Source organism: Acomys minous, assembly GCF_964271855.1.
Source record: "Acomys minous genome assembly, chromosome: 10".
Taxonomy (NCBI): Eukaryota; Metazoa; Chordata; class Mammalia; order Rodentia; family Muridae; genus Acomys; species Acomys minous.
Genome location: NC_140491.1, coordinates 32,662,607 through 32,690,587, shown reverse-complemented (window position 1 = coordinate 32,690,587; position 27,981 = coordinate 32,662,607). Strand labels below are relative to the sequence as shown.

General features: G+C 52.9%; 1 protein-coding gene across 1 annotated transcript; it reads right to left on the bottom strand.

The window, feature by feature from the left end:
- Window positions 1–1,822: 1,822 nt before the first annotated feature.
- On the bottom strand, window positions 1,823–26,915 carry CPZ (carboxypeptidase Z). Its single transcript, XM_084799825.1, has 11 exons — window positions 26,659–26,915; window positions 20,289–20,321; window positions 18,235–18,609; window positions 15,522–15,734; window positions 12,046–12,242; window positions 11,301–11,462; window positions 10,586–10,744; window positions 8,046–8,181; window positions 6,814–6,953; window positions 3,559–3,658; window positions 1,823–2,285 (listed from the first exon to the last, which is right to left on the bottom strand). Exons 1-11 carry the CDS (start codon window positions 26,765–26,767, stop codon window positions 1,939–1,941), a joined length of 1,971 nt encoding a protein of 656 aa, XP_084655951.1. The 5' UTR covers window positions 26,768–26,915; the 3' UTR covers window positions 1,823–1,938.
- Between the last annotated feature and the right edge of the window lie 1,066 nt (window positions 26,916–27,981).

Here is a 27,981-nt window from a genome sequence, read left to right as displayed (position 1 = left end):
CTATCAGTGAGTGGGAAAGGAGACTGTAGTTAGTAGATGTGTCTATAAGTGACCATGTAGATTCTTCCAGAGTCAATAGTCCAGAGTTCTCTCCAGGAAGAGCACTAAATAATGATGGCAGCACCCATTACCATGGCAACCCCCATCATCCCAAGCCCTCTTGCTACTGATGTGGTTCAATCCTCACTCATTCCCCATGTCCCTTCCTCCATACTAGCAAAAAGCTGTTTCCATTCTACAAGCAAACTGAGTGTGGCCACCAGGGGCTCCATGTACCACTCTCCCATCTCTGGAGCTCTGCAGCATCAAAGGATCCTCCCTCCCCAAATCTCTGCAGAAGATGACAGGATGTCGTCAAGGATGGCCAGGATCCCATTGGCAGAACCAGAAGCCACTGAGGCGTTCACTGATGTGAACATTGACAGAGCGGTGGAGTTGGTCTAGATGTTATAGCCTCATTGCTCCTGACTGGACCACTGCCCATCTTGCAAAACCTTTCCAATTGCTCCCCGACCATCTCCCATGAGGCCTTTCCTTGAGGCCCAACACTTGGACTCAGACATTATTAGGACTGCTGGTTATATGAACTTTATACTCCCATAGCATTGAGCTCTGTCCTTCCAGGCAATGTGAAAAGGACAGGGAGTTTCAGGGGAGCTCCATGTACATTCTCTGCCAGAGGGACCCGGCTGCCACCAGCACATACCAAGGTCCTGGCAGTCTGGGCCAGCTCCCTCTGCTGCACCCACATGGCTCTTCCATTGGGATCCTTGCTCCAGGGCATACAGTGACTTCAGTATGGTGTCCTATACATAGTGGGGCCAAATAAACGCTGACCCAATAACCATCAGACACATATAGAGCTGCAGGGCACAAGGACTCCAAGCGTGACAAAGCCCTCCACCAACACTGCAGACAATTCTTGGAGGCCCACACACCTGGCTCGGCCACTGTGGGACTGCAGTGCCTGTGTGATGATGTTTTTATAGCTCTAGACCCTATCACATAGCCCTAGCCAGTGAAGAAAACATGTAGGCTGCGGCCTTGAAATTTTGTGTCAGGGTCCAGGCTGTCAAGAGGCCATAGAACAACTCAGTGCTGGTGACAATTGTGTGGCCACAACCCCCCCCCCAAGTGACACAAGGAGAAGAGAGATATCTATAAGCCAAGCAGGGAGAAACCCTTCCATGACGAGGCGATGATGAACTTCTGTTGTTAAAAGCCCCGATTTGACTCTGACATGCAGTGCTAGCTGCACAGGGCACCTTCTATGCTGGCACTTTCATATGAGGCTATAGAACTCCCAGTCTGGTGAATCTGGGGACAGAACCATCCTCTTGTAGTGTGAGAGATGATCGAGAAAGGGCACCTATGGGGAGTATGGGGCCATGGAAGGTCCCTGGACATGAGCTGATGGCAACAAAAGAATGAAGGAATAGCCAAGGAAGACCAGGGCCCCAGACTCAGACCCCAGGGAGCTCGTGAGGCAGGATCCTAGTGTTAACTGACTCTTCTGGCTTTGAGGTCTTGACACTGCCTTGGAGACACCTCTGTGTCCTCTCACTCTTCCTATTCAGGTGACTCCTAGCCACTCAACCCCCAGCAACAGGATCCAGAGCTTGGCCTTCAAGGCCTCATGGTCTGGGAAAGGCCAAACAGTCCTGTGGGCATTGTCCAGACAGCTCTGGTCCTGCTACTGGGGTCAAGGAGAGCACTACTTAGAGTCTTTTTACTAGGACCAGTCTGAGCTTCCCATAGTAAGCAAGGACCACACATACACACACACACACACACACACCTCTTCACGGAGCCTTTCATCACAGTAGGTGAACACACTTTAATAAGTTGCAAGGGGCTGGTGTGATGCCCGTGGCTGGGTGACTCGGGACAGAAGCCCAGGCCGAGGAGGTGGACATCAGGCAGGGCCTGAGAGGGGTCCTAGTACTTGAGCAGCCAGCGTGGTTTGTACGGGCTCAGGGATGTGAAATATGACCACCACCATGGCTTGCTCCCACTAGCTGGCTGCCTACGCGCCCTGGGGGGCTCGAAATCCATCTGTGCGGGCTCTCCTTGTGGCTCCTGGGACCACGGTAAAGCTCTTGAAGGTCCAGGAAGGAGTTTCGTAGGGCCTATCTTCAAGGGCTGGAGGATAAAGTCCACACGGCCGGCCCTTCGCATGCGCAAGGGAATGGTGACTCTCTTCATAACCTTGGAGTAGCCAGGGGCCTGAGCGATGACGACATGGGAACCCGGGGGAAGGAGTCTCCAATAGTCACCATCGGGGGCTTCAAAGAGAATAGAAACAGGAGCTGGAGAGATGGCTCAGAGGTTAAGAGCACTGTCTGCTCTTCCAGAGGTCCTGAGTTCAATTCCCAGGAACCACATGGTGGCTCACAGCCATCTATAATGTGATCTAGTGCCCCCTTCTGACCTGCAGGTGAAGCAGTGTATACATAATAATCAATAAATAAATCTTACAAAAAAAAAAAAAAAAGGAGAGAATAGAAACAATCCTCAGAGGCTTCAGGCCCAGGTTGGGGGCAGAAATGTGATAGCTGGGGTGAGGAGGTTGCACGGCAGATGTGGGTAAGTGGGTGTTAGCACGGGGTGCAGTGGACATTGCCTCGACCTCTTCTGTCAAGCCCCTGTACATTCCTCAAAGACCTACTTAAGGTGACACCTCATCTTAGCAGACTTCATCCTGTCCCCAGGCATCTAATTTGCAAGCCTGCCCTCCACCAGACAATGATGCTGCCAAGTCTCATGTTATATGTGTCTATTTTTGAGATTTGCTTTGTTTTGTTTTATTTTATTTTATGTGGATGAGCCTTTAGCCTGCATGTATGTATTTTTACTACAGAGGTCAGAAGAGGGCATTGCATCCTCTGGAACTGGAATTACAGGTGGCCATGAATCACCATATGTGCTGGGAACTTAACCAGGGTCCTCTGGAAGAGCCACCTCTCCAGCATCGTGGACTATGATTTTTTAACCAGCTGGGAAAGGGCTGAGGCCAGCCAGAGTCCATGGGAGATAAAACCACCTTTTCAGAGTGTTGTGGGCTCGGTGTGGCGTGTCCCGCATGTGCTCATCTGGTTGAACAATGGGTCCCCAGTTAGTAGTGGCATTTTTGGAAGCTTGTGGAACCTTTAGGAGGTTGCGTTCATTGCCTCGTCTTCTTCACCAGGATGGATTATGAGACAAAACAAGCCCTTCCGTCCTTAGGCGGCTTCTTGCCAGGTGTTTTGTCACAGCAACAAGCCAAATAACTAAACATCCTATGTGTCCCAGTGTGACCTTCCGGACCTGCATGTATAGGATCTTGGAGAGAGGTGACCCCAGGCTGTCACCTCTGGGAAGGCAATGTGCTTCTGGGAACACAGCAGACCCATCTCTTCCCACGCCAACACCGCAGGAGACACAGCACAGGGTGGACATGCTGGGGCCCACATGCTGCCATCCTCCCTAACCAACCTGGCTGAGAATGGATGGAGAGCCTTGGTGAAAGGGGAGCCCCGCAGCGGCCTCACCCACAGATGGGGGAAGGCTGTCGCTCACCTGCAGTGACGTCGTGACGAATGCCTTTCACTAGAATCCGCGCGTTTTTGACTGGCTTTCCGTATTTGTCCATCACCACACCCTTGATGCCTCGGTGGACCTGGAGCACCAGAGAGAAGGTATATAAGTGATGCCTGCCTACAGTGTTACTTTCTTTTTCTTTTCTTCCTTCCTTTCTTTTTTTTGTTTTTGTTTTTGCTTTTTTTTGTTTGTTTGTTTGTTTTTGTTTTTGTTTTTGTTTTTCAAGACAGGCTTTCTCTGTGTAGCCTTGGCTATCCTGGACTCGCTTGTAGACCAGGCTGGCCTCGAACTCACAGTGATCTACCTGCCTCTGCCTCCCGAGTGCTGGGATTAAAGGCGTGTACCACCACGCCCGGCTTTCCAGTGTCACTTTCACCAGTGCTCTTCTGAGTCAGGGTTCTGCTTGTATAATCGATTAAGTCGCTCTCTGGGCTTTGTTTCCTATTTGAGATATCTCTGGCAAACTGTCTAGAACATTCTGGGGTTTTTGACTGACACCGAAGCTCTGCCTAAGGGTCTTGTCCACTTTCCTTCCTGGCCATAGACACTGAGGACAACCTTCACTGTCCACCCTTAGGTGCATCTGAGCTCCAAATATCTTCCTAGCCTCCTCTGAGCAGAGGTTTTAGAAAGAAGCCGGACACAGACCAGGGCCTCAGACCATATGTCTGCCTATGGCACCTAGCAGGCATCTTCAGAGTAAAACCCAGGACCCACGGAGGACGGCCACGAAGCTGGACCCACTTAGCTCTACTATGAACTGGCTCTCCCGCTTCCCAGCCACACCCTGCATCTTCTGCACACAGTGACTCCTGCCCCAGGGCCTCCTGACTCCAGCAAACCATTTGCTTCTTCACACTCCAGCTTCTGCAACTACAGAATGGGTCTAAGTGGTGCCAGAGCTGCCAACAACACAACAGTCCTCTGAGATCAGCAAAGGCAGGACTTCAACAGTCCCTGGAGTCCCCATGGCTCAGAGCCATCAGCCCTTGGCAGATGCCACACTCATTCCTGACCCTCAGTGGCACTGAAGAAGGCAACAGTCAAGTCATTTCTCTCCTACATTTTAGAAAGCAGTGTTGTGTGTTTGGGAGAGGAGGGCACAGGATGGAAGCTGAACTCTTAGGACATGAACAAGTGGCAGCTGGCTACCCCAGCTGGGTGACCACCGCCTGGATTCGATGCTCCTGAACCTAAACTGATGTTCTGTGGAGCTAAAACCAGAAACAATATCCCATGAAGCAAGAGGAAGGGTTTGAAATGCAAAGCTACTGGCTGGAGAAGACTGATGGTGCAGAGGCCACCATGCCACCCATCCACAGAGTGGCACTGAATCCTACACGCGACACTGGCCCAGCTGACATGGCTAAAGCTGCCCCGTGGCTCAGTGCTCACTGATAATCTCCGGCTCCCACACATGTGTACCCCCTAGAGCTCGGCTCTCCCCCTGCACCCTGTTAGAATGCTCTGGCCATCAGCACCACTGGCCCCTTTCCCCACTTCTAGACGCACTCACTCCTCAGCCTCCAGGAGGTTATTTCTGCTGACCCCGTAGCCCTGTTTCTCTCTCCCTGCTGGCCTTTACTGAGTTGACTCTTGTGTCTGAGTTGACTCATGGGCCTGCCCATGGAAGGGAAGCCCCTCTCTCCAGCTGGCTAGTCTCCCATCTGCACCTCAACTGGGGTCCTCTCCTGCCACCCTGGGGCCCCCGGAGCTGTGCGGCAGGAAGAACTGGTTCTGTCTCTTCCACCCCCACCCCTGGGCCTGCTCAGAATCACTATGAAAGTGGCCTCAATTGGCCATGACAGATCTGATCCTTATCAGGACCCGTGGCCTGCTTTCCTGGGGGGGTCATCTGTCTAGGAGTAGGGCCAAGTGCTGCCCGGCTGGCCACCGCTCTGCTCGCCATTAAATCTTCATACACTAAGACTTTATGTACAATATCCACAGAGCGAACCCAGCCCCACAAAAGCCCCTTCTAATTCATTTTCTCCTGACAACCACAAAACGGCCTGAGCACCTAGCTCTGCCCCAAGCCTTGCCTATGGGTGAGAGAGGCACACCCTGTCTGAATGGCTCTCCAGCCACCACCAGAAAGCACACGGCTACGTTCGCTGTTAACCCGGGTAGTGTTCTTCCCATCACTGCTCTCTAGCAAGCCTCAACCTATTCTTCCCCTGGTAGAAGATTCCTGATCTCTCTAGAAAGAACAGGGGCCAAAGACAGAACGTGGGGGCACAAAGTCTAGACCTGAACTCCATGCAGCTGCCACTATAGGCATTGCGTAGTCACTCCTTTTCTTCTGTCCCCCCTCCCCCGTTGCCCCCCCCCATCATTGTCACATGTCCCTGCAGCCACAGTAGGCCTTCTCTTAAGCGCCATCACCTAGGGCTGAGGCTGCCTAGGGCAGGGCCATCTAGGGATGGGACTAACTTAGGGATAGGACCAACTATGAAGCACCGTGCATTTGCCACAGCCACCCTACACCTGAATTTGCTTGTTTCCTTCAAGAGATGTTATCTCTCTATAGCCCTCGGAGCCTCTTCATAATTTTACAGCACTCGTGTGAGCTGTGCTAGGCGAAACACTGGGCTCAGGTGCCTATGTCCCCTGACCCAGCAGACCCTTAGCTTAAGGGTGTGGTGGCACACGCCTTTAATCCCAGCACTCGGGAGACAGAGGCAGGTGGATCTCTGTGAGTTCGAGGCCAGCCTGGTCTACAAAGTGAGTACAGGATAGCCAAGGCTACACAAAGAAACCCTGTCTTGAAACCACCACGCCGCCCAAAAAACAATCTGTCAGGGGTTTCTGAGGCTGTGTTTCCACCACCCCTATCACTGCCTGCCTGGTGACCTCAATGCAGTTAGGCAGCTCCTCTCATACAGTCTACCCTTCTGCCCCGTCGGCCTCTGGTACGTGAACAGGCCATATCCCAGAACCATCATCTCTGAGACCCTCCCACATGTAATGCCACCTTCAGTCCTGCAGCCACACCTCACACCCATCACGGGGAGGGGCGCTGTAGGTCTCAAGCATGAGATTTTTACCCAAAGGGGCATTTACCTAGTATTCTCCAGGGTATATGGGAGGAAAAGTGGGTGGGGGGCCCCATTCCTGAAAGGCTGGTCAGACAAACCATCCACAGAGCACCAGACAGAGCCTGGAATGAGGAAGACTAAAAGCGGAGCTGGACCCCATCCTCACAATGGGATGCTCCCAGTGGGCAAAGCTCACCATCTCCAGGAAGTTCAGTAGGGGCTCCTTGTTATGTTGCCACAGGCCATAGAGCATTTCCTCTGGTGGAAACTTCACACAGCCCAGCTCCACTGTGATCTCAAAGCAGTTGGTGTGTAGGTAGTTGAAGTCAGACATACCTGTGGGGTGGGCAGCTGGGTGTCAAGGGCAGAGAGCCTGGAGCAGGCACAAGACTCCGGGAGCAACATTGCTTTGCACACAGTGATGACTTACCCTGCCACTGCTCACCCACGCACAGCCCTGTACCCTAAGGACTTTGGAGTTTCTGGACCCTGTTCTTGCAGCTATCTCTGCGCGTGGTCCTCAATTGGATCCATCTGCCCCATGGCCCTGCCACCTGCTGGAAGGAAGCCGACTGGCCTCTTCAGTTCAGCCCTTATAGGACTTCTACAAGCCCCAACAGTAGGACCTTATATGGCGTCTGGAAACCAATGTCCCTGAAGCCTTGAAGGAAGAGAAGCTCTCATGTTCCAGAAGGAGATGGCATGTGCCAGTCCCTGGAAGCATGAAAGGACCAAACAGTAGCTTTGGGACACATGGGAAAGGTAGTTCTTGGCCACTTGAGTAGGATTAGTGGGAGACGGAGTTGCAAGGTTAGCCCCAGCCTTGCTAACACATGCCTTGTGGCTCTGTCTGTCTCATGGCCTCATCTGCAGAATGGTCCAAGTGGGAAGTGTGCTGGGGTACAGCAGGAATCAGCGAAGGGAGGCTGTGTCTGTGCATGTGGGCACTTCAATGGGTGCTCCAGGGTACACATGGCATTTGCCTGCCACAGCACACTTGTGTGCCCAGCACACAGCAGGCAGTGAGGACTCAGAAGCCCAGTGAACACTGAGCTGGGCAAAGCTCAGGAACCTTAGAGTACAGTGCCTCAAGATCTTGGGTGGTAAATATATCCCAAACATTAGAACCTGTTACACAGAACCACAAACTCCTCCATTGTCCCTGAAGTGTCAGCTTCTCTGGGGTTCTGCCACTGCACCCAGCAACCCCGTTCAACTCCTAACCAGCACCAAGAGCTCGGTTACAAGGGAAACCACCACACAGGTGATTATAAAATAAACTTAACAGCAGCTGCCAAAGTCACGGGACCAGCTCACCCCAGTCCCACCTCTCCAGGGAGATGGTGACTAAGACTCAAGCCAGATTCTGCCTGGAGTGCCAGGACTCTGCTGGGGGAGGTCCCGCCCGCCCACCTGCTCAGGCCGCACCTCCTGTGAAGCTGTACCAGTCCGCCCCGTTGATGATGCTCCCCCGCTTCAGGAAGTTGCCCCCACACCTGTTCTCCGACCTGTCCATCATCATGGGGTGGACATCGGCATAAGCTCTGGCCAGCAGCTTGAACATCTAGAGGTGAAGATGGAGAAAGAAGATGAGAGATCCACAGTCTTCCACCATCTACCTAAATAGGGTCTTGGCTCCTGGGTTAGGCCCAGCACGTGGACTGTCTGACCCCCGGCTACTCTTCTTTCTCATCCTTGAGTTGGGATCACCATCCCATGTCCTGTGGGTGGAGCCTGGAAGGAGGCTGTAGCCATCTTCCCCCAAATCCTGGGCACATGAGCCTCAGGCCTGGCTTGGAGCTAGCACATACAGAGGAGTGGCCTGCCTGCCGGCCATATGAGAGCCAGGCATGGTGGCAGCACACCTTTAATCCTAGCATATTCTGGAAGGAGGAGCAGACAGATCTCTGAGTTTGAGGCTAGCCTGGTTTACACAGTAAGTTCAGGGTAGCCAGGGCTACACAGAGAAACTGTGTCTTGAAAAAACAAAAAGAGAAAAAAGAGAGGAAGGAAGGAAAGAAAGAAAGCAGTCAAATGCTGTGCAGGGCAGCTACAGAGACCCAGAAATGCAAGTCAGCTGGACACAACATCCCGCCCTCTCAGCAACTGCCTGAGCGAGTGCCACAGTGAGCTGCAGCTGTGCTGACTCCTAAGGCTGTTGCAAGTAGGAAGGGCTGAGGGCTATGAGCACGGCTCCCAGGACTGGCTCTCCCTTGGGACACTAGCCAGCTCTTTTTCCTCACACACTCTCCTCACCTCTCCCGAGACTGTGGTTTCCACAGAGCCTGCCACTGGCTGCAGGCTGCACAGTTATTGATTGAGGATTGATGTCTGGGGAACAGGCTCATCTCTTCTGACTCTAGTGGGACCCATTGAGGTGAACCTCCCCCCTACGGACATCCCCAGGCACGGAAGCTGAGAGGATGGCCTGACATGGAGGGGCTCCTGCTGCAGCTCAGCATGCACCTGCCCACCCAGGGGGGTGCGCTTGCTCTATGAGGGCACAAGGTCTGAAACCCCATGCTGAATGAGTGTGCAAATAAATGTCTGAATGAGTGTGAGTGCGTGAGTTAGTGGGTGGATGACTGAATAAGCAAGCGAGTGAGTGAGTGAGCGAGCGAGCGAGCGAGCTGATGGGCAGATGCAGAGCCAAGAAGCCAGGGGATACAGGTGTTGCTGGCACAGCCCTTGCAGTTTACAAGTATGAGGGCACTGAGCATGGTCTGGCTGCACAGAGGCTTCTCGCACCCTGTGTCTGAAGCATCCTCCCATACATGGGAGTTTCTACCTCACCTTTGCCCTTGTGCCCCATTAGGAGAAGCTGCAACCTAAGGGAAGCCCTCTCTAAGTCTAGGCTGGGCTGAGGTTCCTCCTCTGACACGCATATGAACACGGGTACATACATATGCTTCCGATGGCAGGCAAACATAAACATGAGTAAAAATCCACCCGTGTTCACACATGTCTACTTACACTGTGCCCCAGTTTCTGGGACTCTTCACAGAGGCTAGCTTCCTGTCCTTGGTTTGTTTGTTTTGGTTTTGGTTTTGGTTTTGGTTTTGTTTTTTGTCTTCCTTCACTGACAGAGTAGAAGGGAGCAGTCTCCTCTGCCATTGTGGGTAACACAGTTTGATGTACAAGTGTCCAGCAGGGGTTAGGGACAGCTGTTCCCCTGGCCAGGTTGCTCAGACAGCAAGGAGCCTGATGTTTAGCCCTTGCTCATCCTGATGATCCTCACCTCCAGGTCCTTTCCCCTTAGTTTGTCGTGAAAACTTCCTCTGAGGGCAGACCAGGCTCCCTGCACCTATGTGACTCCCCAGGAGGCCTGACTAGAGACCAAGCCGAGCTCAGACCTGAACAGGCTCCACCTGGGACAGGAGCATGCAACCTCCAGGAATACAAGAGGGAATGGAGGGCTAGCCCCAGACCTGGGGGGCACCCATCAAGCTGAGCCTTGCCCTCCCTCTGCGGCCTTCTCATACACACAAGGGAAGGATCAGCTTCCTGTACCCTTAACAAACACAGGGCTGGGTGGCACAGCAAGGCGGCTTTAAGGGTGAGAGTGCCTGGAAGGGTCCCAACGTCACTCAGTCTCACCTACAGTGAGGAAAACAGACCTAAGAAATCAGGGACCCTGAGGATCCCTGTGAGCAGCAGGAGGGTCAGAGCCTTGCCTAACCTCTGCACCAAAGTCCAGGACCAGGAAAGAGAGGAAGCAGCTAGCTCAGAGCCCTCTGGGTACTATGCATGTGGTAGCACTGCCCCCTGCTGGTGAAGTCTGGAACAACATTGGAGACATCAACAAGAGAAGGAAAACTGCTCTCTGCTTGAAGGGGCACTTCCTGGAGGTGAGGGCAGCAAGCAAAGGGACTTCTGGGGGTTCAGTAATGCCTATGGCTTCATAAGCTAGAACAGAAGTGACCTGCTAGCAGAACACCTCCTCAGCCTCTTCAGTGTCCATCTCTTACCTTCTCATCCGGCGTCGGAGAAAACATCTTTTCCTCATGGGGGTGCTTGGAGAAGTCGAAGGGGTAGGACACCACCAGGTCACCCCCGTGCAGGCTGGCTGAGAGGACGAAGGGAATGGTCTGTATCCACTTCATGATGGCTTTGGTCTCAGGAGCCACCTGCCGCGAGGTGAAGCACTGCTTTCAGGATTCTGAAACATCCATGACTTTCCTACCCACCCCAGACCCAAACAGAACTCCTGTCCAGCCACCAAAGTTCCCACCAGTCACCACAGAGTTCATGACGGTCTTTCAGCCTGGAGTTCACTTTGCCCCTCCTGGTCAGGTCACCTCTCCAGTCAGCTGAGGGACATCCCACCCTCGCAGTTCCTGACCGCCCATTTCCTGCATGGAGTGGGCCCCACTCACTTCAGAAGTGGTTCTGACATTAAGCAGGTTATACTAGCTACAGAGAAGAGCTCTGGTCAAGCTTGGCTCACTCTTGAGGGAGGACTCAGGGATTCTGGGAAACTGTCTGGGCCATGAGTCCTTCCGCAGGATGCAGACCCATGTCATCTCTGCTGGAGACTGCGGCTTTTGATACATTGTTCCTGGTCCAGCAATGTGCGAGTCTACCTTACAGGCCAAACACTGAGGCTTAGAGAGGTCAGTGCCCTAGGGAGAGACGCCTGGAGTCCCTGGCTCGGGGAGTGGGCTCTGACCACACAGCTCCTACCTTACCCCACCAGTAGTACTGTGAGATGGGGATATGGTCTGTGCGCACGCCACGAGTGGAGGCCAGCCGGTAGTACTCCGACGTGAGGTCAGGGAAGTTGCGGTTCAGATCCAGGTTCTGTGCGTTCTGCCTCCCACTGGTCCAGCCGTTGTAGCCGGCACCCTGAACACAAGGGCCCAGCCAAGAATCAACATCTCCCACCCCACATCTTCCAGGCCAGGCTTCAGCAGGACTCAGGTTCGAATGGGACTATGGCTTCTGTGGGTTCATCTGATGAGTGCGGGATGAATCACATTCTCCCTCCCTCCCATCTATTCCCCCTCCCCATAGCCTTTCCCTCACCCTTCAGGATCAGGGCCCTGCAGGGAGGCCCCACGCCCCATAGCAGCCCATGCCATTGGCCCCTTGCCTCCCTTGGCTCTTACCCACATCCCTCTGTCCCTCTTTGTGAGTTTCCATAATCCCCAATCAGCACACCATCTCCTTGCAACTATTTTTCTTTACCTTGCATGATTGGCAAGCACTGTACCATTGAAGTACATCCTCAGCCCTGTCCTAAAGCAACACACCACAGCTCTGCTCTGTCAGCACCCACCCACCAAGCAGAATGTTGCCGTACTGCTTGCTTGCTCAGTCTTTGTCACCTAGAGAAGTGACTGCAAATAGACCCTCAAGACCGATGAGTAAAGTCGAAGGTTAAGGTGTTGGAGGAAGCAGCCCATCTCCAGGCAGCGGGAGCTCCCACCTCTGCGGCTGCCACCTCGTAGCCGTCAGGGTTCATGGACGGCAGCAGGTGGATGCGGGTGGTGTTCAGCAGGCGCTGGATGCGGGGGTTGCCTAGCAGATACTCAGAGCACAGGTACTGGGCCAGGTAGATGAGCATCTCCCGTCCTGCCACCTCGTTGCCGTGGATGTTGCCAATGAGCTTCACCTCGGGCTCCACTGCAGGGAGAAACTGTGACGTGGGGTGTTGTCTCACAGACTGGGGTCAGCAAGGGTGTACCGGGACTGATTCCTACTTGTTTTGACTCAAGAGTCTCTGGGAATAATGATATATCTAGACACTCGCTTCTTGAACTCATTTCTTTCTTCTTTTTCTTTTTTTTTTTTAAAGACTTATTTATTTATTATGTATACAGTGCTCTGCTTGCTTGTACACCTGCAGGCCAGAAGAGGGCATCATATCACATTTATAGATGGCTGTGAGCCAGCATGTGGTTGCTGGGAATTGAACTCAGGACCTCTGGGAGAGCAGTCAGTGCTCTTAACTGCTGAGCCATCTCTCCAGCCCCTTGAACTCATTTCTAATGTTTAGCCACACTTATTAGCATAAATAAAGGATGCTATAATGATATATGGTGCCATTGATTTGTGTGACTTGTCTCGACATCTACTGTCCATGTTTGTGCCACAAGTCAAACACATCAGCGCTTAACCAGCAAAACTGGCTCTGGGAAGGGAGGATGAACAGATGCATGAGTAAGCAGATGAGTGAATAGATAGATGGATGAGTGGATGAGTGGACAGAATGGATGGATGGATGGATGGATGGATGGATGGATGGATGAGTGGATAAGTGGACAGAATGGATGGGTACATGGATGAATGGATGGATGGATGGATGGATGAATGGATGAATGGATGGGTGGATGGATAAATGAGTGGATGGATGGATGGATGGATAGATGGATGGATGAGTGGATGGATGGATGGATGGATGGATGAGTGGATGGATGGATGGATGAGTGGATGGATGGATGGATGGATGGATGAGTGGATGGATGGATGGATGGATGGATGAGTGGATGGATGGATGGATGGATGAGTGGGTGGATGGATGGATAAGTGGATGGATGGATGGATGGATGGATGGGTGGGTGGGTGGATGAGTGGACAGAATGGATGGGTACATGGATGGATGGATGGATGGATGAGTGGATGGATGGATGGATGGATGAGTGGATGGATGGATGGATGGATGAGTGGATAAGTGAATAAGTGGACAGAATGGGTGGGTACATGGATGGATGGATGGATGGATGGATGAATGGATGGATAAATGGATGAGTGGATGGATGGATGGATGGATGAGTGGATGGATGGATGGATGGATGAGTGGATGGATGGATGAGTGGATGGATGGATGGATGAGTGGATGGATGGATGGATGGATAGATGGGTGGATGAGTGGACAGAATGGATGGGTACATGGATGGATGGATGGATGAGTGGATGGATGGATGGATGGGTGGATGGATGGATGAGTGGATAAGTGGACAGAATGGGTGGATGGATGGATGGGTGGGTGGATGGATGGATATATGATATATGGCTTGGTGGTAAATATACAGGTGGAAGAACAAACTAATAAGTAGATAGGTGGATAAACGGATGGGTAGTTCAATAGATGGGTTGATGGATGGATAGTCGGATGGAAAAACAAATGAGTGAATGGATAAATGAATGGATGGATATTATATAAATAATATAATGAATGAAGGCTAGAGGCAATGGCAGGGATGTGCAGATGGATGAATGGGTGAAAAAGTGGGTGGTGGCTGCATGACAGAAACAGTAGACCAGGCCTGGCAGCCTTCTTCAGTGTGGCTGTGGGGAAGTCGCCCTTACTTGTTGAATCTTAACATTGCTCATGTGGAAAACAGAACCTACACGAACCAATTGGCCCAGCAACCTTCAACTGTCAGAGTGAATGTCCATGTCCTTCAGACTCCATGCCAGACGTTTTAAATGACAAAGAACTTTCCATGTCTCTGCAGGAGTTTGGGTTAGGTTTGGTCTTGGAGGCCAGATGTGACCTGATGACCTCTGGCCCCATGAGAGGCAGGCTCTTTGAGCTTATGCTGTCCACATTGCCCAATCTGACAAGGTCAAAGCTGAGTTGGGGTAGACAGCCCAGCAGAGTCCTAAGTCCACAGACTCAGAGACTGTTGGGACTGGACAGAAGGATGACACTTACTACAGCAGTATGGCTATGGGGCATCTGGGCTGGAGGGTGGGAGCAAGGATGGACCCATACTTAGTGAAGCTCTAAGTGCCAGGGGTAGGAACCTTTAGAGTCACCAATGGCCTGTTATCACAGGAGATGGAGACCTAAGCCAAGTCTGTTAGAATGTTCTAGAGCCCTAGAGCCCTAGATACAATCACCTTGGTCTCTATTTGTGTGTCTCTGTCTCTCTCTCTCTCTCTCTCTCTCTCTCTCTCTCTCTCTCTCTCTCGGGACAGGGTCTCTCTGTGTTAGCCTTGGCCATTCTGAACTCGCTTTGTAGACCAGGCTGACCTTGAACTCACAGCAATTCGCCTGCCTCTGCCTCCCAAGTGTTGGGATTAAAGGCGTGTGCCACCATGCCTGGCCAGCTTGGTGTCTCTTGTCCAGCTCAGAACCTCTAGTAATTACTGTGACAAAATTTGATTGCTAATTTGCACCGCAGCAAGGAAGTCCCAAAGGACCCAAGCCAGCTAGCGTTTTCCAGGACTCAGAGCAGGCCTTCCATACCCAGTGTCCCTAGACCTTGGTCTGGAAATAGAAAGCCCACTGTGTCCACACACCAGGTTAGCAGGAGGAGCAGAGCAGAGGGGAAGCCACCACGACCCAGATCTGCACAGACCCAGGACTCACAAGACCACAGGACAGCAGTGGTGGTGACAGCCACATACTTCACATTAAGGGTCTAGGACCAAAGCTCTGGCAGCCACTGCCCACTGACCCTGCCTGATCCCATGTCCTCTCTAGGACCTACCTTCCCTAGTCCCTCCAGCCATCAACCTCTCAGAAAACTTTGCAATCTCCCTGAAGATAGTCTTCACACTGTCACCCGTTTAGGTGACTTATTTCATGCTCAAGTGATATGGATTTTCTGGAGAAATCCTTTTTTTTTTTTTTTTTTGAGACAGAGTCTCTATATGTCAACAAGGCTGGCCTCGAACTCACAGAGATCCTCTTGCCTCTGCCCCTTGCTCCCCTGCAATGCAGGGATTAAAGGTATGCACCACCATGCCCAGCTTGGAGATAACCTTTTTAATATTGTCCTCGTGGGCTGTGGTCACTCACCAATCATGTCCAGGCAACCATGGGTAGGTAAGTGGACAGAGACATCAAACGAACGGCCCCTCCCTGCTTGTGCACCCCAAGGCTAAGTGGGTCTGCATCCTGCTCCCAGGGGCAGAATCACATCCGGTCCTCACATGCACATGGTCACTCACTCAGCTCATGCTGGCCTGGGCGGCTTGAGAATTCGATGACCACCAGATCCTTGCCTTCGAAGCTGCGCCCGATGCTGTAGGTCTTGGCCACCTGGGAACAGCGGGCCGCAGTCCTCTTCAGCACCCGGACCATCTGAGCATAGGAGTGGTGGGCGAAGCGAACAAAGGTAGGTGGCAGGCCTGAGGGCAGGGCCTCCTCAGCATCCAGTTCTCCTGGGGAAGGAAGTGAAACTGGGGCTGGAGTGTACACTCTATAGCTGCTCACGGCTCAGACAGCGCATCAGCCCTGCCCCGGCACCCTCCCCGACAACGCCACTGTACTGCTATTCTATACAAGGGCGGTGCGGAGAGGACACATAGTAGGCCTCCTGGGTGACACTGCCACAAGACGGCCAGTGATGCCAGGAGATGCCTATGGAAACATGTCTCCATTCCCAGGGTGTAAATGATAGCAAGATGTGGGTGCCTGCCTGGGAGCTTTCAAATGTGAAAAGCAGTTCTCAAGAGAAAGTGCATTGAGGAATCCTCAAGCTACAGAAATCACAGAAAGGCTGTCCTCTGCCTCTAAGCCTTGGTTGTCTGTCATAACCCTGTCAGAACAGGGGGTGGGGTGGGGGAGAGAAGAGGGTGACACAGCTCTGCATCCTTCTCTGCATCCAGGCATCATGGCCTAAGCTGTGTCAACATTCACACGAGCCAGGCTCAGAGTGGTTTCTCACAGTCTGAAGTCTGCTAAGATTGCTCCCCAACGGTCCTGCAAACAGGGAGAACTCCCACCAGGAAGGAGTGGGGGGAGGGCTGGGACAGGGATAGGTCAGAGTGTGACCCTTTGTTACACCTGACCCCCATCCCCCCATTTCCCTGTTTCTCTCCAGAGCAGAAGCCCAGTGGCTAGCAGCCCTAGGGACCCTGCTCAGCTTTGATGGCAGCAGAAACTTGAGGCAGGTCCCTACAAGCCACCAGAGGGCCACAAAGAGTTAATGCCATTCGCTCTGTGTCCCACTTGCGGTTTCCTGGTTTTCTTTTTACTCAAATTGTTGCTGAGGAGAAAGAAAAGATGAAACTAGCAATTTGGTGGTTTTAAAAAAAAAATGGCCAAAATAATCTCTTGCAGACAGCACTTGGGCTTTCTTGGGGCAATAGGCCCAGCCAGAGTGGGTTGGCTTCCTGTCTGCTCACCATCCTTGCTTGCCACCTCCATGCCTGAGCCCACTGCAGACACAGCTCCTGCTGACCAGCATAGATCGCTTTCCACCACCCACTGTACCTGTACTTGAACCCAACCAGCCCTCTCCAGGGGAGTACCAGGTTCCATACCAGACTCAGCATAGTGCACCTCCTGGCAGCCACTCGCATATCCTTGGCTAGGTCTGCACCCTCTCCCAAGCCTCTATGTCTCGGTATACAGTAGGCACTCAAAATAATAAGGATGTGGGCTGGGCATGGTGGCACATGCCTTTAATTCCAGCACTTGGGAGGCAGAGGCAGGCGGATCACTGTGAGTTTGAGGCCAGCCTGGTCTACAAAGCGAGTCTAGGACAGCCAAGGCTACACAGAGAAACCTTGTCTCAAAAAACAAAACAAAAACAAAACAAAACAAAACAAAAGGATGCATAAACCAGTCCATCCACTAATGGCTGGCTAGGGTGACTTCAATGGCAGTCCCTATTCTGTCTGCTTCCCTGGGCCTGCAGTTCCCAAACTCAAGAGAAGACTAAGGACTTAGAAAGCAAGGCCACAGGATGCCAGGACCCAACCAGGCCAGTTGCCTCCCTTCATCAGCCAACACATGGGCCGCATGGGGCTCCCAAGCTCGTGACAGTGAGATAAGATTAAAGTATGGCTAGTGACTCCTGCCTTGGACAGTACGGAAGGACTTGTGTCAGTCCCACAGGATGCTTCATGGGCCAGGGTTGCATGAAGGGTGCTGATCCCCAGTGGGTCCTCTTTCTTACTCCTGTGTGCACAGCAGACTCAAGTGAGAAGGTGCAAGTGCATATAGGAACAGGCAGGGCCGTGCTCACTAAAGCACTGTGCCAGGCAACCTTCTGGGACCTCCACACACACCCTGAGACGAGCAGCTCACTATCGCTCAGTGTGGCTTATTCCTTTGCCACGGTTGGCCCTGGAGAAAGCCAAGCCCCGCCCCCACCTCTTCTGCAGCCTGCATCCCCTCTCCTGCCACTCCACAGAGTCTGCCTAAAGAGTGACTCAGACTCATATAGCCTGTGTCATCATCCTTCAGGCTCAGCCTTGGGCAGCACTTCCGTTGAGAAGTTCCCTGCCCAACCCAGCCCAGTGGCATGGCCGATGCAACACGGTTTTCTGAAGGAAGCCGTATCTGAGCACTCTGTCAATCATGCCTGTACCCCCACTTGTTTGCTGGGCAAAGGCCTCTCCATGAGGAGATTCCTTCACAGGCTTGGCTAGGGCACCATTGAATAAGCTGCCTTCCCCTCTGAGTCCATAAGATGCAGGAGCCTAGCTGGGCAGTGGTGGCTGATGCCTTTAATCTCAGCACGCGGGAGGGAGAGGCAGGTGGATCGCTGTGAGTTCAAGGTCAGCCTGGTCTACAAAGCAGGTTCAGGTCAGCTAAGGCTACACAGAAAAACTGTCTCGAAAAACCAAAGAGAGAGGGAGGGGGAGGGGGGGGGGAGGTGGGATCCTTTGGGAAAGGGTTCCTCGGCAATAAAGCAGTAAAGTCTTGCCTTACCCCGGAGCTGTTCCAAAGGGTCATAGCAGCCTTCCTCCTCTGGTGTGAAATATTGAGCACAATCTAGGAAGTAGGGCCAGGCCATGTCGATGGCATCGAAGGCTGGCTGACAGGCTTCTCGCAGGCCCTCACAGACATGGCGGCAGGGCTTTTGTGTGTGGCCTCCCTCGCATCGGGGGACCAGCACAGAGCACCCCAGAAGCCGCAGGTCGGGGTTACACTGCCCCTCCAGGAGAAAGTGCAACACGCCCAGCAGCGTGTACTCAGGGCTGGACTCCACTGCCTCCCACGACTGGTGCTTCAGGGGTGTGGGGAACGACGTGTGGTTATAGGCAGCATCGGCACAGGTACTGAGATGCAGGTCCACGCAGGTGGCTGCAGAAGAAGAGTCAGTAGGTCACATAGTGACTCACGCCCAAGTAGATATCACCTAAGACCAGGGCTTGCCATGATGGAGCACCCAGTCTGTGGTAGAGACTACGGTGGAGGAAGCAGGGTCTATGGGGGACACAGCGAGGGGTCCTGAACTGACTGCACCCAGCCACCTACAAGCAAATGGGTCAGGATGGCAAGAGAGAGAGAGAGAGTACCAGCAGCAGACTGGGAGCAGTCGGCCTGCCCTGCCTGGGGATGCGTGATGAGGCCAGTAGACTGGCAGAAGCAGGAAGAGGCGTCAAGACAGCCCACCAAAGAGAGATGTGCATGAGAACACATGCCGTGGGGAGTGTCCTATCCTGAGGTTGAGTCTCCTCAGAAGTGCCCCTGGCAGGCCTGGCTCTGTTTCTCCTCTTGTTACAAGGACATTGTAAGTGCAGGCCAAAGGAGGCTGGCCCCTCTGATATTACACACTTTGTGCTGGACCAGCACGGATGGCTCCAACTGTCCTACCTCCTGCAGCCACCACTTGCCAGGCAGGGCCTTCTAAACCTGTCCGGTGCAGATGGGAGCCCAGGAAGCTGCTGGGCACAAAGTTGTGCCCTTTATTCCAGTCTGTCCCTCAGCCACCTGTCACCTGCTCCTCCACCCCCAGCAGAGACATTGTGTCTTCTTTCTGATCAAAGCATTTTAGATATGTTGATTTTTGTCTTATTTTTTGGCCTTTGAGGTTGTTTTTTTTTTAATTCATTTATTTATAGGTGGTTCACACCACAGCAGGAGCGTGGAAGTCTGAGGACAACTTGTAGAAGTTGGTTTTTCCCATCTACCCAGGGATTTAACTCAGATGGCCAGTCTTGTCAGCAGGCATCCCCATCCGCTGAGCCATCTTGTCAGCCAGCTTCTTGGTTTTTTGTTTTGTTTTGTTTTTTCAGATAACCCTCACTCTGTAGCCCAGGCTGGCCTCAAACTTCTATGTAGCTCAAATTGACTCCAACCTCCTGGTAATCCCCCTGCCTCCTAAATGCTGAGGTGAAAGTCACGCGCCACCAAGCTCAGCTATGGTGCTGGCTATTCTATGGGGGACATTTTCCCTGGATTTGTAAATCTCCATATAAAATACACCAGATGTGCACCACTGGCGGGAGGGAGGTTTGCCTCACCCAGAGAAGCAGCTGCGTCCCCAGCCCTGTTCTGAGAGTTTGGAATCATAGCTTTTAAGTCACTATGCAAGATGCTGTGGCCCTCCTCATCTCAGGAAGGATGAGGCTAGGAACTAGACACAGTGGGAAAGAGCAAGGCCAAGTTTACAAGCCCAGCTGGGCCTGCAGGGCCTGAAGCTAAGGATGGTCTCTCTGTGATGGGCATGGATCAGAAGCACAGCCTGTGTTTAACACACAGAAGGCCCCAGGGCTCCAGCCTGAGCATAGCATCTCCCCACAGGGAAAGCAAGAGAATCTTATAGCAAGAGACAAATGCAGGGCTGGCCTTGGAGAGGCCCCTAGCATTGGCTCCTGGCAGAGCTGGGCAGGCTGGGCAGGCTACCCTCTTGTTTAGTCTAACTTTGTGAAATCTGCTCCACTGCCCCTATTAGAAGCCAGCATCTCTGCTTTGACAGCATGGGGATCAGGGGACTGTGGAGTTCCTACAAAACAAGGCCGGGGTGGGGTGGTACCTACCGCTGTGTGTGGAGGCCAGCCTCTGACAGTTTCCTGGGAAGAGAGACAACCCTGAGGTTAATAACAGAAACAGGCACACATCTCTCCCTTCATAGCCTTTGTTGAGGGTTCACTGGACCAGCCCTGCCTCATCCTCTGTCACCTTCATCCCACTGGCCTGCACCAGTGACCTCTGAGCCCAAAGCAGCAAGGGTACCTGTCTCTCAGGTCAAGAAGCAGAGTCTAACAAACCATAGGATTTGCCTAAGAAAGTGGGTGCATTGGCATTGCTCCGGCCCAGCCTGGACCTAACCTGGAGGGCCCTGTGCACACATCCCCATAGACAGCCATGCTTCAGGCCCCACAGTGTCCTGAGCCATCAGCCTCAGACTGTGACCATGGCTCCCCCACCACTGTACTCAGACTGAACATTATTCAAAGAGCCATCCAAACAGACTACCCAATCCCCAGAAAAATGAGAGAATATAGGGTGTGAATTTGGGACCCCGCCTCCTTTCCAGAAAAAAATATCAACACACAGAACTACCCTTACAACTGTGGGGTCTCAGGGGTCTCCTCAGAGCCAGGTCTCATGGACTCCACAGTAAGATCCAGGAAGGGCCATAAAATTCACGTGAACACCAGCAGCTGTTTTCAGCCAAGTGTCTGTTGGACATCCCATGCACAAGGAGAAGGCTCTAAGGAGGAAACTTTGCACCTGGTTTACACTGGACTGGTCATGGGGTAGCATCAGGAAGGATCCTGATGGCGTGTGCCAGGAAGGGCCAGAAATGGAGTCTCTCAGGGGTAGGTGTTCATGCATGGGAGTTCATGGACTCTGCTAGCATAGGAGCCAGTTCAGACGCCTACTCTGTCCTGTTCAGATGGAACCTGGCAGTGACCAGGGGCCTGGCAGGGGCACAGCACCTTTAGGCTTCTCTCAAGACCTAGAGTCGTGCAGCAAGTGGACACAGGAATGAGCCACCTGCTCCCACCACCTATAGAGAAAGCATCAAAGGGTTCCACCCCACCCTGGTTACCCCAGCCCACCGTGCACCTGGGGTACCTACTATGAGCCAGGCTGCCTCAATTCTGATCCTGGCTCCCATGAGACAGGCACCATTTGAGACACCCATAACACAGGGTAGTTCAGGATTTTACTGTCTTTGAGTTGGGTTTGGTGGGTTTGAGACAAGGTCTCATGTAGCCCAGGTGGCCTTGTATGCCCCCGCATAGCTACAGATGATCTTGAGCTCCCAACTGAAGGAGAGATAAACCTGTTTTTTAGGATCCCAAGTGCAGGATTGGAATGGTCTTGTGAGAAAACAGGTGAGGTTAATCTACTAGAAGATCGACCACTTCGTGCAGGAGCTTGATTGTTGCCAGCTGAAAAGATCCCGTGAACAGACTCTGAGAGGAGATATATAAATGAGCCCAGAAATGGAGGCGGGGCTTTTTGGAGACTTGGGATAGTTTTGGCTGTTCATTGCTGTACTTAGAGACGCTCCTAGAGAGAACCGCTCGAGGGAAGGCTTTGGGGCTCCAGCTCCTGCTGAGGTTCTGGGTTCTGGTTACTCTAGATTCCAGCAGAAGAAATCCTGCTGATTATGCCAAGAGAATCATTCCTCGGAACTGATATCCTTACAGTTTCATTATTGTGTCCATTAATCCTCATTTCCTATTGTTTTGGTTAGTCGGGTTATAAGTGAGGTAGGCTGGGTGACTAAGTTGTTAATAAAATATATTGGTTAAGAAAATTGAGTATACACCCAACCAACCCTCCTACCTTCCTCCTACATGCTGGGATTACAGGAGGGCACACCATGCCCAATTTCTACCCTCTCCGCCGATGGGGAGAGAGTCACACAGACAGACTCTTTTATGCTGTGCATCCAAGCCACAAGAAGCCCCTGGTGCTCCAGGATGTACTCTCCTCCTTGTACTCATCATGCTGCAGAGAACCTTGACCATGAGCCAGTGTAGTGGAGAACAGAGAAGGAGCCCGGGCTCCAGCCTGGGTGGCTCTGGGTTCACCCGCCCACGCAGTGAGAGACTGGACAAGCCTCTCTTTACTGTTGTCCTGGGATGTGTGTGTGTGTGTGTGTGTGTGTGTGTGTGTGTGTGTGTGTGTGTGTGTGTGTGTGTACAGGGCTTATCACTTTTGGGGTATATTATGAAAGTTCTAGAAGATGAGCCACATTTAGTATCTAACAATGATCTTCTGGCCCACGGACAACGTTTCATGGATAACAATATCTGTCGTCATTGTCCCTGCTTTAGGCCAAACTAACATAGTAGGCAAAGTCTTGTGAACGCCCTTAGCAGGTAGCACCACTGGGGAGGCCCACGGCTCTCAGACTGATGTAAAAGACTACAGGTGCCCATCACTAAAAACCAACCTGCTATAGCACATGTGAAATTAGCACAAGCAGACAAAAGGGGCTTTAACCCCTGTGATGCACATCCAAGTGGACCAAGGGCCTGCTCTCCTCATGCAAGGGGTCTCCAAGCACCAGGATGAACCCCCTCAGGAGTCTGCTAGACTCTGGGATTCTAAGTGTCCCAGACATGCGGCCTTACCACTCACAACAGATGAGGACACAGAACGTGCCAACACTGTTGGGAACAGTGAAAAGAAACTGACCTGGGCCTCTGTGCATGGTACAGTCATCTGTTGTCAGTAAAGCAAAGTCAATCAGCTATGTTGGGACAGGAAGAGGAATCCCATGGGGACCTGATGTGACTTCCACCCTATGCAGGGCCCTGTGAACCTCTAGATCTAGAGATGCCATCCCCCGGACTCACGGTCCATATGCTGTCTTGTTCTACACTGACTTTGGACCACGGTGGATGCTTGAAGGGAGCCAGTCAGCTCAGGGGGATTTCACTCACATCCCCTTGCTCCTGCAGCCACAGGCTCAGGCATAGCACTTCCAGACACACTGTGTAGGAGACTAGGTGTCCACTGAGACAGTTGATGGAGAGAAAATAGAAAACTCAACTTGAACTTGACCCTGGGTCCTCTGCGGCCACAGGGAAACTTTAGGCAAGGACACCAGGTGCTAGCTATACCCGTGCTGTTCTGCAGAGCCGCCAAGGACCCACCCCTGAGATAGGACCACTGTTTAGAGATCAGAAAAGGAAACCTGATGCCTTCATAGCCCTTCTGGTTTCTCTGGCTCACAGATGAGGAAACACATTCGGAGATGAACGTGTCCCATGCCTCTGTTTCCTTGTTGAGTACCGAAAGAAAGAAAAAGTAGTAAGGCTGCCTGAAACCAGCTGCAGGGGCAATGAGGTAACTCATGAATGTGTCTGACACCCTAAGAGGGCTCAGCATGACATAGCATGGGCACAGGATGGGTAGAAGGAGCTACTGACCACACTGACCTCTCAGACCATAGCACTTGGTCAGGGCTCAAAGGGGTTGCCAGGGGGCTAGCAATCACCAAGTTAAGCCCTAGCTACTTCCAGGCCTCCAGCATACCAGAGATGGTAGACCTGTCTGCTGGAGCTGCCACAACAAAGCCCCAGAGACTGGGTGGGTTATGGCAGTGGAAATTCACCCCCGTCAAAGTTCTGTATGCTGTGGTCAGAGGCAAAGCGTGACTGGCACGCAGCTGCTAAAGGGTCCAGCTCCTAGGGGCCTCCCAGTGGCCTTGACTTGTGGCTGCATCACTCCAATCTGTGCCTGGTACCTCACTTTACCTCTTCTTCTCAAGGCACCTCACCACGGGTCTAGGCCATCTGCTAAGACCCTATTTCCAGGTAAGATCCATTCACAGCTCCGGGGCCTTAGAACTTGAAGCCTCTTCTGGTCATGGTAAAGTTGAAGTGAGACAGAGGAGGGACCCAGAATAAGGCCACCTGCCCAGACATTACACAGCCAGCCACAGAATGATCTTGGGCTTCTCCCAGGTGGGTGAGCCTCTCCAGGCCTTTGGTTTTCATGCACAAAGCAAAAGATAGACTAGCTAACCCAGTCATCTGCTATGTTACAGCTACAGGCGCCAGGATTATCACTAGTGTGCGCTCACCTCCTCCACCACACCACATACTGAGACACTCCAGCTGCCTGACCCCAGAGGCCACTAGAACACAGAGGGGCTGCTGCAGAGTCTAAAGCCACTCCGCCCTGTCGGAGAGCCCCACACTGAATGACGGTCTATCTCCGGGGCCTGAGATGCAGCAAGTAGAAACCGGCAGCTGCTCTAAGCAGAAAGACCCATGGCAAACTTCAGACTCGGTGTTTTAAAGGAAGGCGAAGTGTTCTGTGCTGTTATGTTTTGTTTTGTTGATAAACTTTGTACCAGCTGGAGTCACCTGGTCAGGGGGAACCTCAGCTGAGGGGTGATAGGCAAGTCTGTGTGGGGGCAGGGGAGGGCATTTTCTTGATTAATGATTTGTGTTGGGAGTGTTTGGCAACTGGGGACGGTGCCATCCCCGGGCAGGTGGGCCCTGGGGTGTATAAGAAATAAGCTGAACAGCCTTGGGGAGCAAGCCAGTAAGCAGCACTCCTCTGAGCTCTCTGTGTCATCTCCTGCCTCCAGGTTCCTGCCTTGAGTCCCTGTCCTGACTCTCCTCAGGACGTGTAAGCCAAATAAGCCCCAGGTTGCTTTTGGTCATGGTGTTTATCACAGCAATAGAAAGCAAACTAGAACATACTCCAGTCGCAATTTTATGCCAGTGAGGATATTGAAGTAGTAGTCCAGATCATCAGATTAAATTGTGTTATCATTCGGAATTAGTCTCACCTGTTTCTTCTTACGGTCCACATGATCAACCACAAGGTGGCAGCATTTCTTCAAGGCAGGGACAGAAGCTGCCCTCTGTCCAACCTTCCCTTTGCAACTGCCTGTCAAGCTCTTGGCTAGAGCCTCTCTAACAGAGATGTCAGAATTCCCTGGGATAGAGTAGCGTCCGCCCGCCCCCACTGCATGCCCCCAGTTACACAGCAGAGTAAAGGAGTCAAGCTCAGTGAAGAAGCAGAGTCCTCCACAATGGAAAAGCCGGGCAGAGAGGGGTATGGCAGGCTTGCTCCTAGCCATGAGGATGAGGAAAGGGGGAAGGGGGCAGTGGAGTTGTGGCCACCCTTAGATGTAAAGCCTGGCCTGAAACTGCCAGGCTGACCCAGAGGTTCCCACGATCTGAAAGCCTACTAGACTTCTATGCCTATCCATAGCATTCCCCTGATGCGTCGTCATGGTCAGCAAGGGACAGAGCTCGCCTATGCATCCTGCCCCAGTTAGGAAGCGGGGCTCTTTGAAGCATCCTTGCTTATGGGGTAGGTGGGTTAGTGCTCCTGGCACAGGGCAGGCTGGGAAAGACTTCCTGTAGCAGGAGTCCCAAACAAGCCTTTTGATTCTATGCATTTTCTGGGGTGCCAGGAATTCAGAGAAAGGCCCTCCTATGCAAGTTTTACCAGTATACGAGACAGACACGGGCTGCACATAGGTCCAAACAGATTTGCACATGTGTATATACGCTTGCCTAATTGGCCTGCACTGTCCACTCTGCAGCCAGGAGGATCAAGGTCCAGGAGAGGCTGGAGCAGGGGAAGGAAATCTCAGGCTGAGGGCAAAGAAAAGGGGCATTGTGTTCCCAACATGCACCTGGCTAGAGCCCACGGGCTCTCAGGTGACTACAAATTCTACCTCTTAACATTCTACACCTGATACCATGGGCACTGAAGACCCTGGCGGGGGGGGGGGGGGGGGGGGGGAGGGGAGCTCCAGCTAGACTCAGGTGCTTGCTGTTGATAAAGAAGACGCCAAAGGATGTGAAATAGGTGTATCTACACCCAAGTAAGAGAGAAACTGGAGCCCACCCAGCCTCTGGAGGGGCAGTGGCCCCAGAGTGGATTCCAGGACTCCAGACCCATCCACAGGACCCTCAGCAGAGATCCCTGGTTGTCCCCGGTCCCGCTCTTCCCCCTGCTCTGCCCCTACAGAAAAATTCCACCCTTCTCTGGGACACTTCTAGAGACAAATTATCCACACTGCAGCCAGGAGTTTCGAAGGAAGGGTCAGGAGTCTCCTACGACCAGCACCTCCCCACTCCTGGAAGGATAGGGGACTAGGACAGCCTTGTCCTGCAGTCCTGGCACCTGTTCACCCTGACCCACTGGTGGACCCCACCAGTCCAGTGCTCTGTACCGCCTGGTGCTGTGTTCCTCCCAGCTCTGCTATCTCCCTGGGGTCTGTGGCTCAGCTACTGAGAAAGCCCAGTGCCCCATCAAAGTTCAGCCTATTGGCTAAGGGTCACAAGGTGGTACCCTCAGGACATTCCACCGGAGCGGTAGTTCTGCAACCGATAATGAGAGAAAAGACCCCAGGTGAAGGAAGGGAGGGGTGTTTAAATCTACCCAAGGTGGGGCGGCTGGAACCCTTACCGGAGGGATCAGGTCCAGGCGAGCAGCTAGGGTGCACTGCAGCAGCCAGCGTGGCCAGTGCGATCAACAGGGTCAGCAGAGGCAGCGTCCTTGTAGGCATGATGAGCATGGATGCGCTGGAGGGTGCAGTGATGTGGCACTCGGGGCGCCCGAGAGGCGCTGCTGGGCCCGGCGGCTGGGGGCGGAGGGGGGGGGCGCGAGGAGCTGGAGCAGGAGTCGGGTTACAGCTAGCGGCGCCAGAAGCTGGAGAAGGGATCCTGGGGAGGAGAAGGAGGAGGAAAGGCAGATAAAAGCCAACCTGCCCCCTACCCCTCCGGGAGCCCCGCCTCTTCCAGAAAGCGACTTACCCCCTTGTGGGAGGCTCTGGGGAGCTGGTCGTCAAATCTCTGATGGTTTGCCTTAACAACCTCAATTTGTGGGTTGGAGACAGCACCAGAAGTGGAGATGGGTCCTGGCCCAGAGCTGACCCCAGCTGGAAGCGGGCCAGGCCTTGGTCAGAGCTGAAGTCGGCCAGGCCTCTCATGCCAGTCCCCTGCGTGGATTCTCTCCCAGGGAAGCTGTTTGTAGAGCAAAGCATAGCACCCCCTGCCTGAATGCTGGCACCGCTCTCAGCTCTCATCTTCCATGGGGGGCTGTGTTCCATCCAGAGAAGCTCCCCGAAATTTGATTCCATCGCTTACAGGGCCAAGCAGGGACCTAGTTCACAGGACACTCCTGAAGGATTGCCATGACGTGGGGATGCAGCCCACTGGTCACCAAACTCCAGGTTATACCTGGGGGAATAGTAACATCCTTCCTATATCCCTGGTCCCCTGGCCCTTGCTTTCCCCACCTGGAGCTTCTAGGGTAGAGCCACAGGGCTGCCAGAACCCAAGTAAGAAAAGTTGGCCTGGAGCCTCGCCCATTTGGTGCAGGACAGACCCTGACACAGCTGTATAGCTATATGCACATCTGCCTGACAGTCCCTTCTCACTGTCACACTGCCCCACTGCCCCATTGCCCCACTGCTATGGTCCAGTCAGTGTGCACATGTCACAAGCTTGGGGACAGCATCTGTGGGACACCAAGGTAGCACTTAAGAGGAAGTATTTGCCCCAGATGACTGTTAGGGCCAGCCATATGCCTTCATGGGTAGCATTGATCACCTGTCCTGGAGAGCTGGAGGCTGTGGACAAGCCACTTAGCCTTTTGTAAGAGGTGCAGTCTCTCTCTGAAGCAAGCCCACTCCCAGGAAGCACAGACCACTTCCACAGCTTTTCATGTCAGAGCTCTGAAAGGCAGCAGCACAATGCCCACCTGGGCTCAGCCTTTCCCTTCCAAGGA

Bases quoted from the DNA above. Each gene is read 5' to 3' on its own strand.
- CPZ (XM_084799825.1), bottom strand. From the start codon at position 26,767: ATGCTCATCATGCCTACAAGGACGCTGCCTCTGCTGACCCTGTTGATC. The intron at 15,735-18,234 runs GTAAGGCAAGAC...TTCCTTCCCCAG, and splicing joins CCCTTTGGAACAGCTCCGGG to GAGAACTGGATGCTGAGGAG. The intron at 6,954-8,045 runs GTGCGGCCTGAG...CCCACCCCACAG, and splicing joins CTGGTACAGCTTCACAGGAG to GTATGTCTGACTTCAACTAC.